The 17,258-nt window shown below is 49.2% G+C and overlaps 1 protein-coding gene across 4 annotated transcripts in view; it reads right to left on the bottom strand.

Annotated features, from left to right (window-relative positions):
• The window catches only part of ROBO3 (roundabout guidance receptor 3), a 471,759-nt gene that overhangs the window by 11,010 nt on the left and 443,491 nt on the right, over window positions 1-17,258 (bottom strand). For all 4 annotated transcript variants that reach the window (XM_075328149.1, XM_075328150.1, XM_075328152.1 and 1 more), the window contains 12 exons: window positions 12,189-12,270; window positions 11,837-12,005; window positions 8,404-8,570; window positions 8,205-8,326; window positions 5,831-6,047; window positions 3,478-3,602; window positions 2,931-3,102; window positions 2,661-2,849; window positions 2,511-2,534; window positions 2,388-2,430; window positions 1,355-1,503; window positions 753-1,028 (listed from right to left, as the gene is read on the bottom strand). In XM_075328149.1, the coding sequence (XP_075184264.1) occupies window positions 753-1,028; window positions 1,355-1,503; window positions 2,388-2,430; window positions 2,511-2,534; window positions 2,661-2,849; window positions 2,931-3,102; window positions 3,478-3,602; window positions 5,831-6,047; window positions 8,205-8,326; window positions 8,404-8,570; window positions 11,837-12,005; window positions 12,189-12,270 (1,735 nt within the window). The remainder of the gene's footprint in view (window positions 1-752; window positions 1,029-1,354; window positions 1,504-2,387; window positions 2,431-2,510; window positions 2,535-2,660; window positions 2,850-2,930; window positions 3,103-3,477; window positions 3,603-5,830; window positions 6,048-8,204; window positions 8,327-8,403; window positions 8,571-11,836; window positions 12,006-12,188; window positions 12,271-17,258) is intronic.

Below are 17,258 nucleotides of genomic sequence, written 5' to 3' on the forward strand. Positions count from 1 at the left end.
TTATATTCTTGTACATAGGGGCAGTATTATAGTAGTTATATTCTTGTACATAGGAGCAGTATTATAGTAGTTATATTCTTGTACATAGGAGCAGTATTATAGTAGTTATATTCTTGTACATAGGAGCAGTATTATAGTAGTTATATTCTTGTATATAGGGAGCTGTATTATAGTAGTTATATTCTTGTACATAGGGGCAGTATTATAGTAGTTTATATTCTTGTATATAGGGGCAGTATTATAGTAGTTATATTCCTGTACATAGGGGGCAGTATTATAGTAGTTATATTCTAGTACACAGGGGGCAGTATTATAGTAGTTATATTCTGGTACACAGGGGGCAGTATTATAGTAGTTATATTCTGGTACATAGTGTGAAAAGTGTCCTTTACTTCACTGGTAACTGGCAATATCTAGCTTAGTTTTCTTCCACCCGGGCTGGAATTGCTGCAAATTTTACCTTTGTATTTGTACAAGTAAAATCTGCTGAATACCAAAGAAGTTTTTAAGATTTTTTGATTCTCAGCCACATGCTGAAAACTCGTCTGTGCGGATAATGACCGTGCATCTCCTAAGCCCCAACATATCAATTTCTGCTGTGGATTTTCCCTGCAGATTTCTCCGCTTTTAATGTCATGGGTAGTAAAATGTTTGTTACTCATGCAGATTTGAGGCGGGATCCACTGAGGAATGAGCATCTTGTTATATCCTAAATGTAATTCTGTATCTAAACGTTGCATACACATAAATACCATTTTCTGCCTTGTTTCGCTCAGGCTGTGCATATAGGATCCCAGACGTCCCGGCTTGAACGTTCCAGGCATTGTCCTCCGATTCTGGGGAGTGCAGATTCTGACCGCCGTACGGCACAACAGGCGTGGTAGCGTAGGGAGTAGTGTGCTGCGAGTACACGCCATTAAATGTCCTCATGTCATCACTGGTGGGGTCAATGGTGCTGTAGATTGGTCCGTCTGAGATTCCAGTCCCAAATTTCTCAGTCTGTGCGATGTAGTTAGAGATTCCAGCATCTGCCCGAACCGGAAGAGGTTTAATATTCAGAAAACATTTCTTGTAATTGCTGCATTTATTGTTAATGAGAGGAAACTATTCTGTGAAAGGAGAACGGTGATGTGTATAATATGAAACACCAACCGAGGAGCAATGAGATTGTCTGCACATGTCATAATAAGGAACGACAAAGCTCGGCTGTGTATTGCCTGAACATGCGTCATTACCATCTCACCCAGGCAAATTTAGTAAAAACTCCGCAAACTGTCCGGACATGAGAAGGTAATTGGTCACTGCAGTAATGACTGGTGAGAACAATGCAGGTACCGTAATGGGGTCAACTTACCGTTGTAGTATCTCTCTGAGGGGTTGTGGGTCCCAGGACAGCAGTTCACCGCAGCCTCCTTAGGTTTTCCATTTCTCAGGAGGTTTGTTGCAGGCCAGGAGTCCGCCAGCCAGGGGTAATTAGATGCACTTGTTGCCAACATTCCAGGCCTGGGGACAACAGACATATTTAGGGAACCGCAATGGGATCTGACATCACGCTTATCCCAGTATACAAAGAACTAAACCAGACAAAGTAAGTAGAAAGGTGATAATACTTATACTATGCATTTCCTAAGTTAATATAACCCTCTGATATGCTGTCAGGTGGCTCATGGCAATAAGATATTACTTAACTGATATTTCAGCTCTTTAATGCGGGTGTCACATGGGACGATAAATCGTGCGATCGCAATTAGTTGCCCGTGGCGCACAAAGTCGTTAACCCTCCGTCACACGCACTTACCTCCCGGGTGATGTCGCTGTGTGCGGCGAACATCCTCTTCCTGAAGGGGGAGGGACGTTCGGCGTCACAGCGACGTCACACGGCAGCCAGCCAATAGAAGTGGAGGGGCGGAGAAGAGCAGGACGTAAACATCCCGCCCACCTCTTTTCTTCCGCATTGCCGGCAGGATGCAGGTAAGCAGTGTTCGTCGTTCCCGAGGTGTAACACGGAGCGACGTGTGCTGCCACGGGAGCGACAAACAAAACCGGCGCACAGAAGGAGGAACGAGATTATGAAAACGAACGACGTGTCAACGAGCAACGAGGTGAGTTTTTTTTACTCGTTAACAGTCGTTCGGAGGTGTCCTACGGTACGATATCTCTGACGATGCCGGATGTGCGTCACTAACGACGTGACCCCCGACGACATATCGCCCAATATATTGTACCGTGTGACGCCGGCCTAAGGCTTCTCATAAAAGATGTGCAGTCACTCTGAGCAGTGAATGGTGCGCTATCCATGGTATATACTGTGCATCTTACTCTATTCATTAATGGCTGATGTTTAGGACACCCTGTATATGACGTGTTCATATATGATCTGCTCATACCTGGCTGTTATATGACTGGAGCCTTCGGTGTGTGGAAAAGACACTGAAAAGAATGAGAAACATATTATATGATGCGTATATCTACGGTGAGGATGACGAGGATCAGTGGAGGTGGACTGTTACCTGCTGGGGTGTAGGCGAAGGAAGCTGTAAAAAACACAGGGAATACATTAGTTTTCTCTGGTGCTGCCGGGCCCGGTCCACAGTCAATGGCTCCGCTCGGTGCATGCAAACGATTAAATCCGATTCTTGTCTAATTTGGGGTTCACTTACCCGTGTAATGGCTCAGCTCCTTCCTTTTCTTCCTGCGGCAGTATATCCAGACGCTGAAGCACATCAAGATTACCCAGCATGCTCCACCTATGCCTGCGATGAACGCCGGCTGCTTCACAACATCCGTGATCTGTTCGGTCAGGCTGACGCTATCTCCAGTGTTAATGGAGACGTGATCAGAGGAGGGTTCTGGGGCGAAACACCAAAGAAGGGTATGACAGGCCTGATAACTAAAGGCTCAACAGTTTCGCTGAGAGGAGGAATACGTACTGATCTGGATGGTGATTGGCTGGCTCTTAACCCCAAAGCCAGCGCTTGTGGCTGCGGCCACTTCTACTCGGTAGAGGATCCCGGGCACCAGGCCCCGTATGAGCGTTGCGTGCAGCGTGCCGTCCACCGTCCGGTTCATGTGATAACGAGACTCGTTTCCTAAACACCAAATCTGTGAAAGAGAATCATCCTGTGTGTGAGACCCCGGGGGACGTCTGCGCGACAAACGTAAGATGTTCAGGGGCGACTTCCCAGGAGAGGAGACGTGCAGCACCTGTGATGGTGGAGGAGACCTGGAATCACACCGTCCTAAATCACTGCATATGGGGGGGGTCACAAGGCCGGGACCGCGTGTAATCAGAATAACATTGAGATCAGCACTGAAACCAGAGGCTACAGGATCACCAAGCCCAGGTGTGGAGGTCTGATTGGGGGGTCTTATCTGCCTTCCCGACCTCCCCCCGGGGACACAGATTTCCCACCTCATCCGTCCAGCACATGCAGTATTCAGCCATGACGGAGTATTCAGTGTCCGCTCCGCACTCACCCGATAGTCCTGGATAATGCCGTTCTGATGCTCCACGGGCGGAGGCTCCCATGTGATACTGATATTGGTGCTGTTACTGGTGCCCACCGTCACGACAGCGACAGACTGCGGCGGAGCGCTGGGGACTGCGAATTACACAAATCATTGAGTGACAAGATGACCGCAGAAAATAAAAATGGAGGCCAAAATACACTGCACCTACACGTGCGCACGCAGAGACCCAGCACACCATATACCAACCAGTATATAATGAGCAGTGCGGTATTATACTGTAGGGTACGCGGTACGTTCGTATATTACAGAATATGAGAAGCAGGAACATAGCACCTACTGTAAGGTAATAACGCTGTAATATCGGTGGAGATAAAGGCTGAACCGTGATAGGATCACACGGCTGTCAGTTACCGAATTACAATATCCGCGTAATGTCAGTGTGCGATTACTGTGTATTACGGTGTATATAGCAGCATAAATCACATATTATACAGCTACTTGATCATGTACACCATATTGCATGAGAACCGCTCTGTATATCCCATTATCCGGTTTTCTGACGCTTCCTCTCCATCTCCTGCCCACGTTCTCCCGGGTTCTTATCTGGAGGTCTCGCCCCCAGTGTCGCGGCCGCTCGTGTGACTTTATTATTTAGATTAGGGTTTGCTTCCTCGGTGCTGGTCGTGCGGAGTGTGGGGTGATGTGACCGGCGCTGGTGCTTTCTACGCTCCCCGGGTCGCTGTTTGGGCTGAGCGGTGACAAGTTGCATATTTTCTCTCTTAGGTCGACACATTCCTGAGGATGAAGCTCAGAGGATGACGAGGGTATGACACAAGATATGATCAGACCTCGGGGGGGGGGGAGGGTGAGTGTCACGAACCACCGGGGGGGTCACTCAGAAATCCCCCGCGCTGGCTACCAGTACGTCACAATCGGGGGGTAACAAGTGGGGGTCACCCCTCCTTTATACCTCCCGACCGACAGACAGAGCACGTGACGCGCTCTCTAGCGCCCCTCTTATAGTCAGGCCAATTATGGAATTGCCCGACAATAAGCAAGGAGGCCGCTATACTACTTATGCCGATTATTGAAGGGTCCCCGGTGAGAGTAGGGTATATATTCCCCCGACCTCCGCGGGCGGAATATATAAAACCTCCCCGAATCTCACTGGCCTCCCCACAATAATCCTTGGCACAACTCGCTGCCACCAACCGATTTACGGTAACTATTAGCCGAACACACAGACGTGGGATTCAAGATCGAGATAACAGAACAGCCCAAGATTAATTATATAATTTAATCGGCCTAAAGCCACACTAGAAACTACAATATATACAATAGGGAATCTACAGAATATACATATGTCAGAGTACAGTTACAATCAAAGCATGGGTTACAAACAGGCATACACAGTTCCAGCAGTTACCTTGTGCGTCTGGCCACAGGGGGGCGCTGTAGACCAGGTTTCCAGGAACTCCCTCACAGGTCTTTCCCAACCAGGCCCCCGAGCAAAAGAACACTGGAAAATGGCCGAAGTAGGGTTATCAACCTGGCAAATCCAGGTCCCCTCCTACCTTAGTGACCTCAGAGGGAGCACTGCTCCACCCCTGGCTGGAGTTATGGACAAAATCCACAACATGGAATATGGCCATAACTTGGCCTGGGAGCGTCGTAGGCGGACGCCGACGCTCTCATTGTGACAGCTATGAATTTAGCTACAGAACGAGAGGACTCATGACTTGTCTACTAGTTCCCCATTGGCTGATATCACGCCTGGGGTATTCCCCAGGTCCTGCTCCCATAAAAAGGGTGTGCCAGCATCGTCCGCATGCGGAGACACCATTTTTATGGTTGCCATATTTATCGGAAATATGGCTTGCGAGATATGAACCATTTTTTACTGGAGTCGTCCTGTCTGGATACTTCCAAGCTTGCTAACTAGATAGCAGCCCCTACTACAGGGTCACGGCAGGGAGTCATCCTGTGTCCATTGTTCCCACATCACCTAATCTCCATATCACAGGAGATGGCCATGGGATGTGACACCTTCACAGATGCTGGACATCTGAGAACAAGAAGGGAGGGGGCACTGCCATGGAGTGATGAGAGCGATTATGACTGGAAGTCATAATTCATCTTCATATCCCAGGGTTTGCCTCACAGTGAGGATAACACGCATGTGCGCCCGGTCCCATATTGTGTCTGCACACACTTTATAGAGACCCTGTGTGCAGAGTAATGGCTTCCTCCCCTCCCCCAATACTGAGCCCGGGCTCCCCACGTCTCCGGAGACGGCCTGTGACATAATGAGCTGACACTAATTGGAAGGATGATGAGGCGGCTCCTTTCCTGCTCTTACCTTCCTCGGGGGTCCGCACCAGCAAGATGTCGCTGTCCATGCCCTGGAACTCGTCAAAATACGGGCGGATTTTTATTTCATACTCCGTGCCTCTCTTTAGGTCCACCAGGATGGCGGTGCGCTCGGTCGGAGACTTCACATCCTGCACCACCCAAATGCTGGACTTGGGCCTGTACATGACTCTGTAGCCCTGGATGAACTGAGCCTGGCGGTCGACCTGTGAACAGCGAGGACCAGTCTATAAACACATGTCTGTATAATATTATATATATATGAAAGAGGTAAGAGTCCCGGTGCACCACCTACTCCGCGTGTTACTACACGTTCAGCTACTTGAGCCCTGCTGAGCCATGGAGGGGATCATGGTGCAGACTTGCGGTGAAGACCAAGATAAATCCAAAGGAGAAAGTCGCACTCCAGATGATCACCATATCACTCCGTCTTTATTGCAGGGGAAACATGAGGGTACAAGCTTCCACTGGACCCGTGGAAGCTACGTTCTAGCGAAACGGCACGTCGTCCGGCGTTGTATGGCTTGTCTCACCCTCCCCACCGCTTGTACCCTCATGATTCCCCTGCAATAAAGACGGAGTGATATGGTGATCATCTGGAGTGCGACTTTCTTTCTCCTTTGGATATATATATATATATATATATATATATATATACACATACACACACACATACATATACGTAGAGACACACATATCTTAGATCTATAACTATCAATATAAGTTATATATTAATACTGTGATATTGATCTGTGAAGTGTAAAGGAAATTATTCCGGGTCTTCTAAATATTTTAAAAATATAAATCTGAAAATCGCGAGGTGCATTTGTATTCAGCCCCCGGAGTCCATACTTTGTAGGACCACCTTTCGCTACAAGTACTGCTACGGTCTTTTGGGGTCTTTTCTACTTTGGTGTCTTCTTCCGCTGCTCGCTGTGTCCACTATATGACATGTGGAAGAAGGTGATCTTGTAAGATGAGACCAAAGTAGAACTTTTTGGGCTAATTGCAAAACACTATGTGTGATAGAAAAGTAACTCTGTACATCACCCTGAAAACATCCTCCCTACAGTCACACATGGTGGAGGCAGCATCCTGCTGTAGGGAAGCTTTTCTTCAGCAGGGAACAGATTGTTACTTTACTGAGATCAGAGATGGCAGCTGCTAGTGATGAGACACTACACAGACCAGAGTGGGGGAGGAGCTCTGCCTAAAGCTCCTCCCACTACATAGAATCTCATAAGCACCAACTGTCATCTTTTATCTTCGTCATGTAGAACTCTGTCTTAACTGAATAACAATTTGTATCTGTGATTTGAGAATTTTGATAATGATAAAGAAGCAGATTACAAAGTTGTTTATTTTCATGTGAATTATTGATTTATTGAACTTGTGTGCGTGTAAAAAGTGTGAAATGTGAAACAGTTCATGGGGTATGAATATTTTTCAAGGGACTGTATATAAATTTCTGTGCATGTGACGTTGCAGAATTGCTCGGCATCTGTCGCCCCCTCAGTGTGTGCAATGTCGGGCGGTCACTATGTCCCCGGGGAGTATCGCCCCCCAGGACGCCGCGATGTTTGATGAGATGTGCGTTTTAGGTCACATCTCATGAGAAGAGCTGATGGATATTATATAACAAGTTTCACACCGCGGCTGTAATTCTTCCCCCGCCATGCCATGTGCGGCCGCTCGCCATCATACAGCGCCGTGATGACAGCCAATCAGAAGAGCAGATCTGGAGATTTATTATTGCATGGGATTTCAGTCTCAAAATGACAAAAAGCGCTATAATTAAAGACCGCGGTAATGAATCCCATCCATAATTGAGGAGGGGGGCATTGGGGGGGGAAATGTGCTGGGAGGTTTTTGGCATTGGTTGCCAGGGACAACAAGCAGTAATGGTGGCCCCCAAGCGCAACACCTGTCAGCAGAAGCATCTCATTAATATGCCACTTCGTGGAGGTGCCACGGCCGGGGAAGCTAATGGGCCATCGTGGCGCAGAGTGGGTAATCATTGTCGCTTGTGACAGTGAGAGAAGCCGTGGGGTGAAAACGGACGGAGGAACGCGTACATCATGGAGCTCAGAACCGAGGCATCCGCCCTGGCACAGTGATCTGTCTGCAGATGCACTACTGCTCCCAGCATGTGCAGCGAGTTGTAGTATTACATGTACACAAAGTAACACACATATAGCACAAACAGCAGCAAAAGTGTGGAATGCAGCTGGAGCCGCGGTGAGCACTCGTACAGGGGGTCATTTATATGAATACCCCCCAAACATACGAGGAGCATTGTCCATGTTACTATAGACGGGATGTGAGAGAAGTAGCGCTCAGTAGATGAGGCGGCATTCACTGACCGTCCATGTGACCTGCACCGTGGCGGAGGTGAGGATGATCGGCTTCTGCAGCTGAACCACAACCTCCCCGAGCTCGCGCTGCACCTGACGATGGTCCACACCTTGACGCGTGGGACTGACGTCTACAAAATACAAGAACATAGTGAATGTCCGTACAGAAGAAAGAGGTGGAATACAAATAATACCGCCAGCAGCTCACCCTGCGTGCGCACAGGCTCCGACATCGGGCTGGGATCGCTGAGGCCGTACAAATTCATTGCTCGGATGATGAAGAGATAAATGGTGTTTGGGCTCAGACCGATGACTGTGTGTTTCTCCAACTTCACGTTATCCGCTACCGTCTGCCAGGTACTGCCCGCCGGCTGGCTGCACGCGGAGACGAGGGCAAGGGAGAAAGCATTAGTATTGCATGTCAGCGTAGGGGCGGTATTATAATAGGAAAAAACAGGAGAAACAGCCTGCTCTTCTAGGAGACAGGTGCATGACATCAAAACAGCAGAAAGTAAAAAAGAGTCCAGCACTCCAGTATATGCGAAAATACCAAATATCTGCTGTATATTCTACACAGATTAAATAGTATATCCAGCACATGGACCCCAGAAATAATTCTTAAGTGCGCTTAGTCCTAGCATTCCAGTATTATCTGGTACATAAAAGCAGTATTAGTTATATTATTGTACATAGGGGGCAGTATTATAGCAGTTATATTCCTGTATATAGGGGCAGTATTATAGTAGTTATATTCTTGTACATAGGGGGCAGTATTATAGTAGTTATATTCTTGTACATATGGGCAGTATTATAGTAGATATATTCTTGTACATAGGGAGCAGTATTATAGTAGTTATAGTCTTGTATATAGGGGCAGTATTAAAGTAGTTATATTCTTGTACATAGGGACCGTATTATAGCAGTTATATTCTTGTACATAGGGGGCAGTATTATAGTAGTTATATTCTCGTATATAGAGGCAGTATTATAGTAGTTATATTCTTATACATAGGGGGCAGTATTATAGTAGTTATATTCTTGTATATAGAGGCAGTATTATAGTAGTTATATTCTTATACATAGGGGCAGTATTATAGTAGTTATATTCTTGTACATAGGGGACAGTATTATAGCAGTTATATTCTTGTACATAGGGGGCAGTATTATAGTAGATATATTCTTGTACATAGGGGGCAGTATTATAGTAGATATATTCTTGTCCATAGGGGGCAGTATTATAGTAGTTATATTCTTGTATAAAGAGGCAGTATTATAGTAGTTATATTCTTGTACATAGGGGGCAGTATTATAGTAGATATATTCTTGTACATAGGGAGCAGTATTATAGTAGTTATATTCTTGTAAATAGGGGGCAGTATTATAGTAGTTATATTCTTGTACATAGGGGCAGTATTATAGTAGATATATTCTTGTACATAGGGGGCAGTATTATAGTAGTTATATTCTTGTAAATAGGGGGCAGTATTATAGTAGTTATATTCTTGTACATAGGGGCAGTATTATAGTAGATATATTCTTGTACATAGGGGGCAGTATTATAGTAGTTATATTCTTGTACATAGGGACAATATTATAGTAGTTATATTCTTGTATATAGGGGGCAGTATTATAGTAGTTATATTCTTGTACATAGGGACAGTATTATAGTAGTTATATTCTTATACATAGGGGCAGTATTATAGTAGTTATATTCTTGTACATAGGGACAGTATTATAGTAGTTATATTCTTGTACATAGAGGGCAGTATTATAGTAGTTATATTCTTGTACATAGGGACAGTATTATAGTAGTTATATTCTTGTATATAGGGGGCAGTATTATAGTAGTTATATTCTTGTACATAGGGGCAGTATTATAGTAGATATATTCTTGTGCATAGGGGCAGTATTATAGTAGGTATATTCTTGTGCATAGGGGGAAGTATTATAGTAGGTATATTCTTGTACATAGGGGCAGTATTATAGTAGTTATATTCTTATACATAGGGGCAGTATTATAGTAGTTATATTCCTGTATATAGGGAGCAGTATTATAGCAGTTATATTCTTGTACATAAGGGCAGTATTATAGTAGTTATATTCTTATACATAGGGGCAGTATTATAGTAGTTATATTCCTGTATATAGGGAGCAGTATTATAGCAGTTATATTCTTGTACATAGGGGCAGTATTATAGTATTTGTCTTTCACTTTTATGATACCTTTATAAAGCATGTATTTTTAGTACCCTGGTGGTGAATACGTAGGGGTCAGGTGGGTATTAGAACCACCTGCTCATTATTACGATGTTTATCCGCGTTCCTTAATAATTGGTGTAAGACAGTAATATAATTTATGTGAGAGAACCCCCTGCGTACAATACACAGCAGCACATGAGACGACCCTGGATTGTTAATGGCTTGTGGGCAGTGGATGTGATTTATGATCGGACATTACTGCTTTCTTCATTACACACTGTAGGGGGGGGACGTTGCAGAAGGTTCTCACATTCGCCCCAATCTTTCCGCGCTGCACATCACCCTCCTGATTTATGGCAGAATTTCGCCTGCTCGGTGTTTGCAGAATCTTTCGTTGCTGACTAAAGCGTTCACAACCTGGATTCTCCATAAATCTCAGGAAAGAACAAAGTGGATGTGTCAGACGCCCCGGACGGTGGACGCAGCGCCCACTTATTGCTTCCTAGGAAAATGTTTGTAGAAGCAGTGACCCAAAGCTCGGGCAGAACGTTCGGCGTCCCTACACACCGGCTCACGTCCCTACACACCGGCTCACGTCCCTACACACCGGCTCACGTCCCTACACACCGGCTCACGTCCCTACACACCGGCTCACATCCCTACACACCGGCTCACGTCCCTACACACCGGCTCACGTCCCTACACACCGGCTCACGTCTCTACACACCGGCTCACGTGTCCCTGAGCGGATATAAAATAGTGACAACTCCCAATGTGGAAATGAAAGGAAAACAGAAATAGATGAGCAATGGCCTCCACACAATGTGCTGACACCGGGCCTCTAGAGGTGTCCGGGCCGCCTGCTCCTGGAGCAAGGAGGCGGAGGACACTGCTAAAAATGTGACACTTTTCTATATTACAGGCAGGGCAAGAGCTGCGTGGGGAGAGCGGGGCGTGAGCGGCGTGGACAGAGCGGGGCGTGGACAGAGTGGGGTGTGCACAGAGCGGGGCGTGGACAGAGCGGGGCGTGAGTGGCGCGGGCAGAGCGGGGCGTGAGCGGAGTGGGGCATGAGTGGGGCATAAGCGGTGCACGCAGAGTGGAGCACAGGCGCAGTATAAACTATGTCCTAGCACAACTGTACAAATGATACCCGTCCTGTAGGAATCCGGAGTCCCAGCAAAGAGAAATCAAGCCTTGAAACCACACACATGTGCATTGTGGGCGTGTCCAAGCACTATGGGTACAGACACGCCCCCGATGCACATCCAAGATGATTTGCATATGGCTATTTCTCAGCACTGGCTCATGGCATGACGAGGAGCCGGATACCATTTGTATAGCAGAGCTCGGGCCTTGTATATGGTGCACAGTTCATGGATGCGGCACTCATAATATGGCAGTGATGAGGGCGTCACTGGTAATAGTCATCTGGTTCCTGTACCTGAAGGCCTCGATGATGTAGGCGGACACCGGCGTGCTCCCGGACTGAGGATGTGGCTGCCATGTCAGAGTCACGCTGTTCTTACTGACGTCCGTCACCAGAGGTTTGGGGGGCGGCCCGGGCACCAGGCTGGGCTCCGCGAGCTGCACATGGACCGGGGAACCTTTTTCTTCAAAGACATAAAAAAGTGGAAATTAAAATACAAGTTGGCCGCCGGCTTCTTCCTCCTGAGCTGCGCTGCCTGAATCCGTGATCCGGGTGCGCAGCGCGCGCTTCATCTGTGTCTCTGGGTTAGGCGGTTTCAGACAGAGCCGTGTAAGTTTTAGCGCCCCCGCGCCGCGTCCCTCCTTACCTTGCACCTCCAGGTATCCGCTCCAGGTGGTCTCTCCAGTGGAACTTGTGGCCACGCAGACGTAGACGCCAGAATCCGTCACCTGAAATGTAAGAAAGGATAAATAAGAATGAAGTGTGCGCAGCAGGGGTGGTCCGGTGAATCCTGGCTGCGGGAACTGTACTTGTGGCTCCCCCTGTTTTATTTCGGGGCTATTTCACCCCCCACCAGTCCCTTTGGACTTTTCCTTCATGAACGGAGAAACGACTGAAGAAAACAAAAATCGGTCAGGTCAGAAAAAGCCAATGGAGGAGGCGCGGCGTGCAAAGCAGTATGCAGACTTCTGCTGCAGCAAGCAGCTCCCAGGCTCGGCTGGAACCCACACCCTTCTGGTTTCAGCTGCATATTTTGGGACAGAGGATAAAAAACTGTGAGGACATAAAGTGTCGCTCCACCCCCGACGCCCGAGCTGCAGTCGCACCGCAATGCCAAGTTCTGCCTGTGGCCCCCCGTCTTTCCATGAGACATTGCAGGCTGATGCACCCGGCCTCCTGCGGGACCATTAACTCATAGCACTGCTCCAATCACCTGACAAGTCTCTTTTTTTCGGGGGCGCGGAGTCGATGTGATGCTATTAGCTGCACGGGGGACACGGGAGTTGCATTAACCTCTTGACTCCGACACAACGAAGCAACAGAAAGAACGCCAGGATTTCACTCCTCACTGAATCCGGGCATCAATTTTTAAGCAAATATTTAGCGTGCACGCCATGTTTTCTAAGTTATTCATGAGTAACCTCCACTTTACCCTGAAGCACCAATCCGGGGAGCTGCAGCCGAATGTACCAGTCCTGGGTCCAGCTCCCCGTATTGCACCGGTCTCTGTTACACACCACTGCATTTCTGGGCTTTTTTGTGGCACTTGCTTTTCTTTTTGCTGCTGCTTTAGACTTTACTAGTTCATTGTGCATTAAAAAAAACTAACACTTCTTTCTGTAATGTGGGGTTTGGGGATTAGCAGGCGATGATTACGTCTCCTCCGGGGGGATGCAAGTTTGGTTTATCTCGTTTTGACGTCCGCCCCCCCGAGGATGCCGTCCCAGCACAGCGGCGGCTGCTGTCTATATTTACAGGTCCTGAGCGATGATTCCTGACCCGCTCCTTGTAGAACAAGCAATTCGCAGCAGCTCAGCCCCGTCCCAGCTTGGGGTATAATGAAACCCCTGACTAAGCAAGTCCACGCCAGAGAACACATGAAAGACGGATGAACTCCCATCAGTGCCTGGAAAAGGCGAAGTTTATACTGCAGATTCTTTCCAAAACAATCTTTTTTTTTTTTTTTTTACAGAACAAATTCTAGAATTTTCCAAACTGATTTTTAGCTCATAATAAAAAACACCCTTTCTGTACACCCCTGGACGGCCGCCATGTCTCCCCTCCTCGGTATGTGATGATACAGAAGCAGGGGCCGCCTCCTCTCATCATGGAGTCGCTGGTGCGGGGCGAGGCTGGGATTAGTACGGGCGGCTGCACCTGAGTGACGGCAGGACGCGGGGACGATCAGGTGCACATACCTGTCCCAGACATAAGAAGGAAAACAAACATCTCTGCCCCCACATGAAAGGCCGGGACCGCCCGCTGCAGCAGCTATAAAGCTCCGATATTTGAACAAGAATCAAACGTTTCAGACGTGACAGCAGCTTTGTCATCCGGGGCCGCGAGGTCGGGGAAACGTGCAAATCTAAAGAAGAGGAAGATTGTAGGAAGTTCACACGAGAAAAGGGCAAATTACCATGAAATGTCTAAGAAACACACAAAAGGAACAAAGATGGAGGAGAGGATGGAAGAGAGGAGGACAGGCCAAGGGAAAAGAAACGGAGGAGAAGAGGATGGAAGAGAGGAGGACAGGCCAAGGGAAAAGAAACGGAGGAGAAGAGGATGGAAGAGAGGAGGACAGGCCGAGGGAAAAGAAACGGAGGAGAGGAGGATGGAAGAGAGGAGGACAGGCCGAGGGAAAAGAAACGGAGGAGAGGAGGATGGAAGAGAGGAGGACAGGCCGAGGGAAAAGAAACGGAGGAGAGGAGGATGGAAGAGAGGAGGACAGGCCAAGGGAAAAGAAACGGAGGAGAAGAGGATGGAAGAGAGGAGGACAGGCCGAGGGAAAAGAAACGGAGGAGAGGAGGATGGAAGAGAGGAGGACAGGCCGAGGGAAAAGAAACGGAGGAGAGGAGGATGGAAGAGAGGAGGACAGGCCAAGGGAAAAGAAACGGAGGAGAAGAGGATGGAAGAGAGGAGGACAGGCCGAGGGAAAAGAAACGGAGGAGAGGAGGATGGAAGAGAGGAGGACAGGCCGAGGGAAAAGAAACGGAGGAGAGGAGGATGGAAGAGAGGAGGACAGGCCGAGGGAAGAGAAACGGAGGAGAGGAGGATGGAAGAGAGGAGGACAGGCCGAGGGAAGAGAAACAGAGGAGTATGGAAGAGAGGAGGACAGGTCGAGGGAAGAGAAACGGAGGAGAGGAGGATGGAAGAAAGGAGGACAGGTCGAGGGAAAAGAAACGGAGGAGAAGAGGATGGAAGAGAGGAGGACAGGTCGAGGGAAGAGAAACGGGGGAGAGGAGGATGGAAGAGAGGAGGACAGGCCGAGGCGAGAGAAACGGAGGAGAGGAGGATGGAAGAGAGGAGGACAGGCCGAGGCGAGAGAAACGGAGGAGAGGAGGATGGAAGAGAGGAGGATGAGCTGAGGGAAGAGAAACTGAGGAGAGGAGGATGGAAGAGAGGAGGACGAGCTGAGGGAAGAGAAACGGAGGAGAGGAGGATGGAAGAGAGGAGGACAGGCCGAGGGAAGAGAAACGGAGGAGAGGAGGATGGAAGAGAGGAGGACAGGCCGAGGGAAAAGAAACGGAGGAGAGGAGGATGGAAGAGAGGAGGACAGGCCGAGGGAAGAGAAACGGAGGAGAGGAGGATGGAAGAGAGGAGGACAGGCCGAGGGAAGAGAAACAGAGGAGTATGGAAGAGAGGAGGACAGGTCGAGGGAAGAGAAACGGAGGAGAGGAGGATGGAAGAGAGGAGGACAGGCCGAGGGAAAAGAAACGGAGGAGAGGAGGATGGAAGAGAGGAGGACGAGCTGAGGGAAGAGAAACGGAGGAGAGGAGGATGGAAGAGAGGAGGACAGGCCGAGGGAAGAGAAACGGAAGAGAGGAGGATGGAAGAGAGGAGGACAGGCCGAGGGAAGAGAAACGGAAGAGAGGAGGATGGAAGAAAGGAGGACAGGCCGAGGGAAGAGAAACGGAAGAGAGGAGGATGGAAGAGAGGAGGACGAGAGGAGGACGAGCTGAGGGAAGAGAAACGGAGGAGAGGAGGATGGAAGAGAGGAGGACAGGCCGAGGGAAGAGAAACGGAGGAGAGGAGGATGGAAGAGAGGAGGACGGCCGAGGCGAGAGAAACGGAGGAGAGGAGGATGAGCTGAGGGAAGAGAAACGGAGGAGAGGAGAATGGAAGAGAGGAGGACAGGCCGAGGGAAAAGAAACGGAGGAGAGCAGGATGGAAGAGAGGAGGACAGGCCGAGGGAAAAGAAACGGAGGAGAGGAGGATGGAAGAGAGGAGGACAGGCCAAGGCGAGAGAAACGGAGGAGAGGAGGATGGAAGAGAGGAGGACAGGCCGAGGCGAGAGAAACGGAGGAGAGGAGGATGGAAGAGAGGAGGACGAGCTGAGGGAAGAGAAACGGAGGAGAGGAGGATGGAAGAGAGGAGGACGAGCTGAGGGAAGAGAAACGGAGGAGAGGAGGATGGAAGAGAGGAGGACGGCCGAGGCGAGAGAAACGGAGGAGAGGAGGATGAGCTGAGGGAAGAGAAACGGAGGAGAGGAGAATGGAAGAGAGGAGGACAGGCCGAGGGAAAAGAAACGGAGGAGAGCAGGATGGAAGAGAGGAGGACAGGCCGAGGGAAAAGAAACGTATGAGAGGAGGATGGAAGAGAGGAGGACAGGCCGAGGCGAGAGAAACGGAGGAGAGGAGGATGGAAGAGAGGAGGATGAGCTGAGGGAAGAGAAACTGAGGAGAGGAGGATGGAAGAGAGGAGGACGAGCTGAGGGAAGAGAAACGGAGGAGAGGAGGATGGAAGAGAGGAGGACAGGCCGAGGGAAAAGAAACGGAGGAGAGGAGGATGGAAGAGAGAAGGACGAGCTGAGGGAAGAGAAACGGAGGAGAGGAGGATGGAAGAGAGGAGGACGAGCTGAGGGAAGAGAAACGGAGGAGAGGAGGATGGAAGAGAGGAGGACAGGCCGAGGGAAGAGAAACGGAAGAGAGGAGGATGGAAGAAAGGAGGACAGGCCGAGGGAAGAGAAACGGAAGAGAGGAGGATGGAAGAGAGGAGGACGAGAGGAGGACGAGCTGAGGGAAGAGAAACGGAGGAGAGGAGGATGGAAGAGAGGAGGACAGGCCGAGGGAAGAGAAACGGAGGAGAGGAGGATGGAAGAGAGGAGGACGGCCGAGGCGAAAGAAACGGAGGAGAGGAGGATGAGCTGAGGGAAGAGAAACGGAGGAGAGGAGAATGGAAGAGAGGAGGACAGGCCGAGGGAAAAGAAACGGAGGAGAGCAGGATGGAAGAGAGGAGGACAGGCCGAGGGAAAAGAAACGGAGGAGAGGAGGATGGAAGAGAGGAGGACAGGCCAAGGCGAGAGAAACGGAGGAGAGGAGGATGGAAGAGAGGAGGACAGGCCGAGGCGAGAGAAACGGAGGAGAGGAGGATGGAAGAGAGGAGGACAGGCCGAGGCGAGAGAAACGGAGGAGAGGAGGATGGAAGAGAGGAGGATGAGCTGAGGGAAGAGAAACGGAGGAGAGGAGGATGGAAGAAAGGAGGACAGGTCGAGGGAAGAGAAACGGAGGAGAGGAGGATGGGCCGAGGGCAGAGAAATGGAAGAGAGGAGGATGGGCCAAGGGAAAAGAAACAGAGGAGAGGAGGATGGAAGAGAGGAGGACAGGCCGAGGGAAAAGAAACGGAGGAGAGCAGGATGGAAGAGAGGAGGACAGGCCGAGGGAAAAGAAACGGAGGAGAGGAGGATGGAAGAGAGGAGGACAGGCCAAGGGAAAAGAAA

The sequence above is a fragment of the Anomaloglossus baeobatrachus genome, chromosome 11 (assembly GCF_048569485.1).
Source record: "Anomaloglossus baeobatrachus isolate aAnoBae1 chromosome 11, aAnoBae1.hap1, whole genome shotgun sequence".
In the NCBI taxonomy this organism is placed as follows: Eukaryota; Metazoa; Chordata; class Amphibia; order Anura; family Aromobatidae; genus Anomaloglossus; species Anomaloglossus baeobatrachus.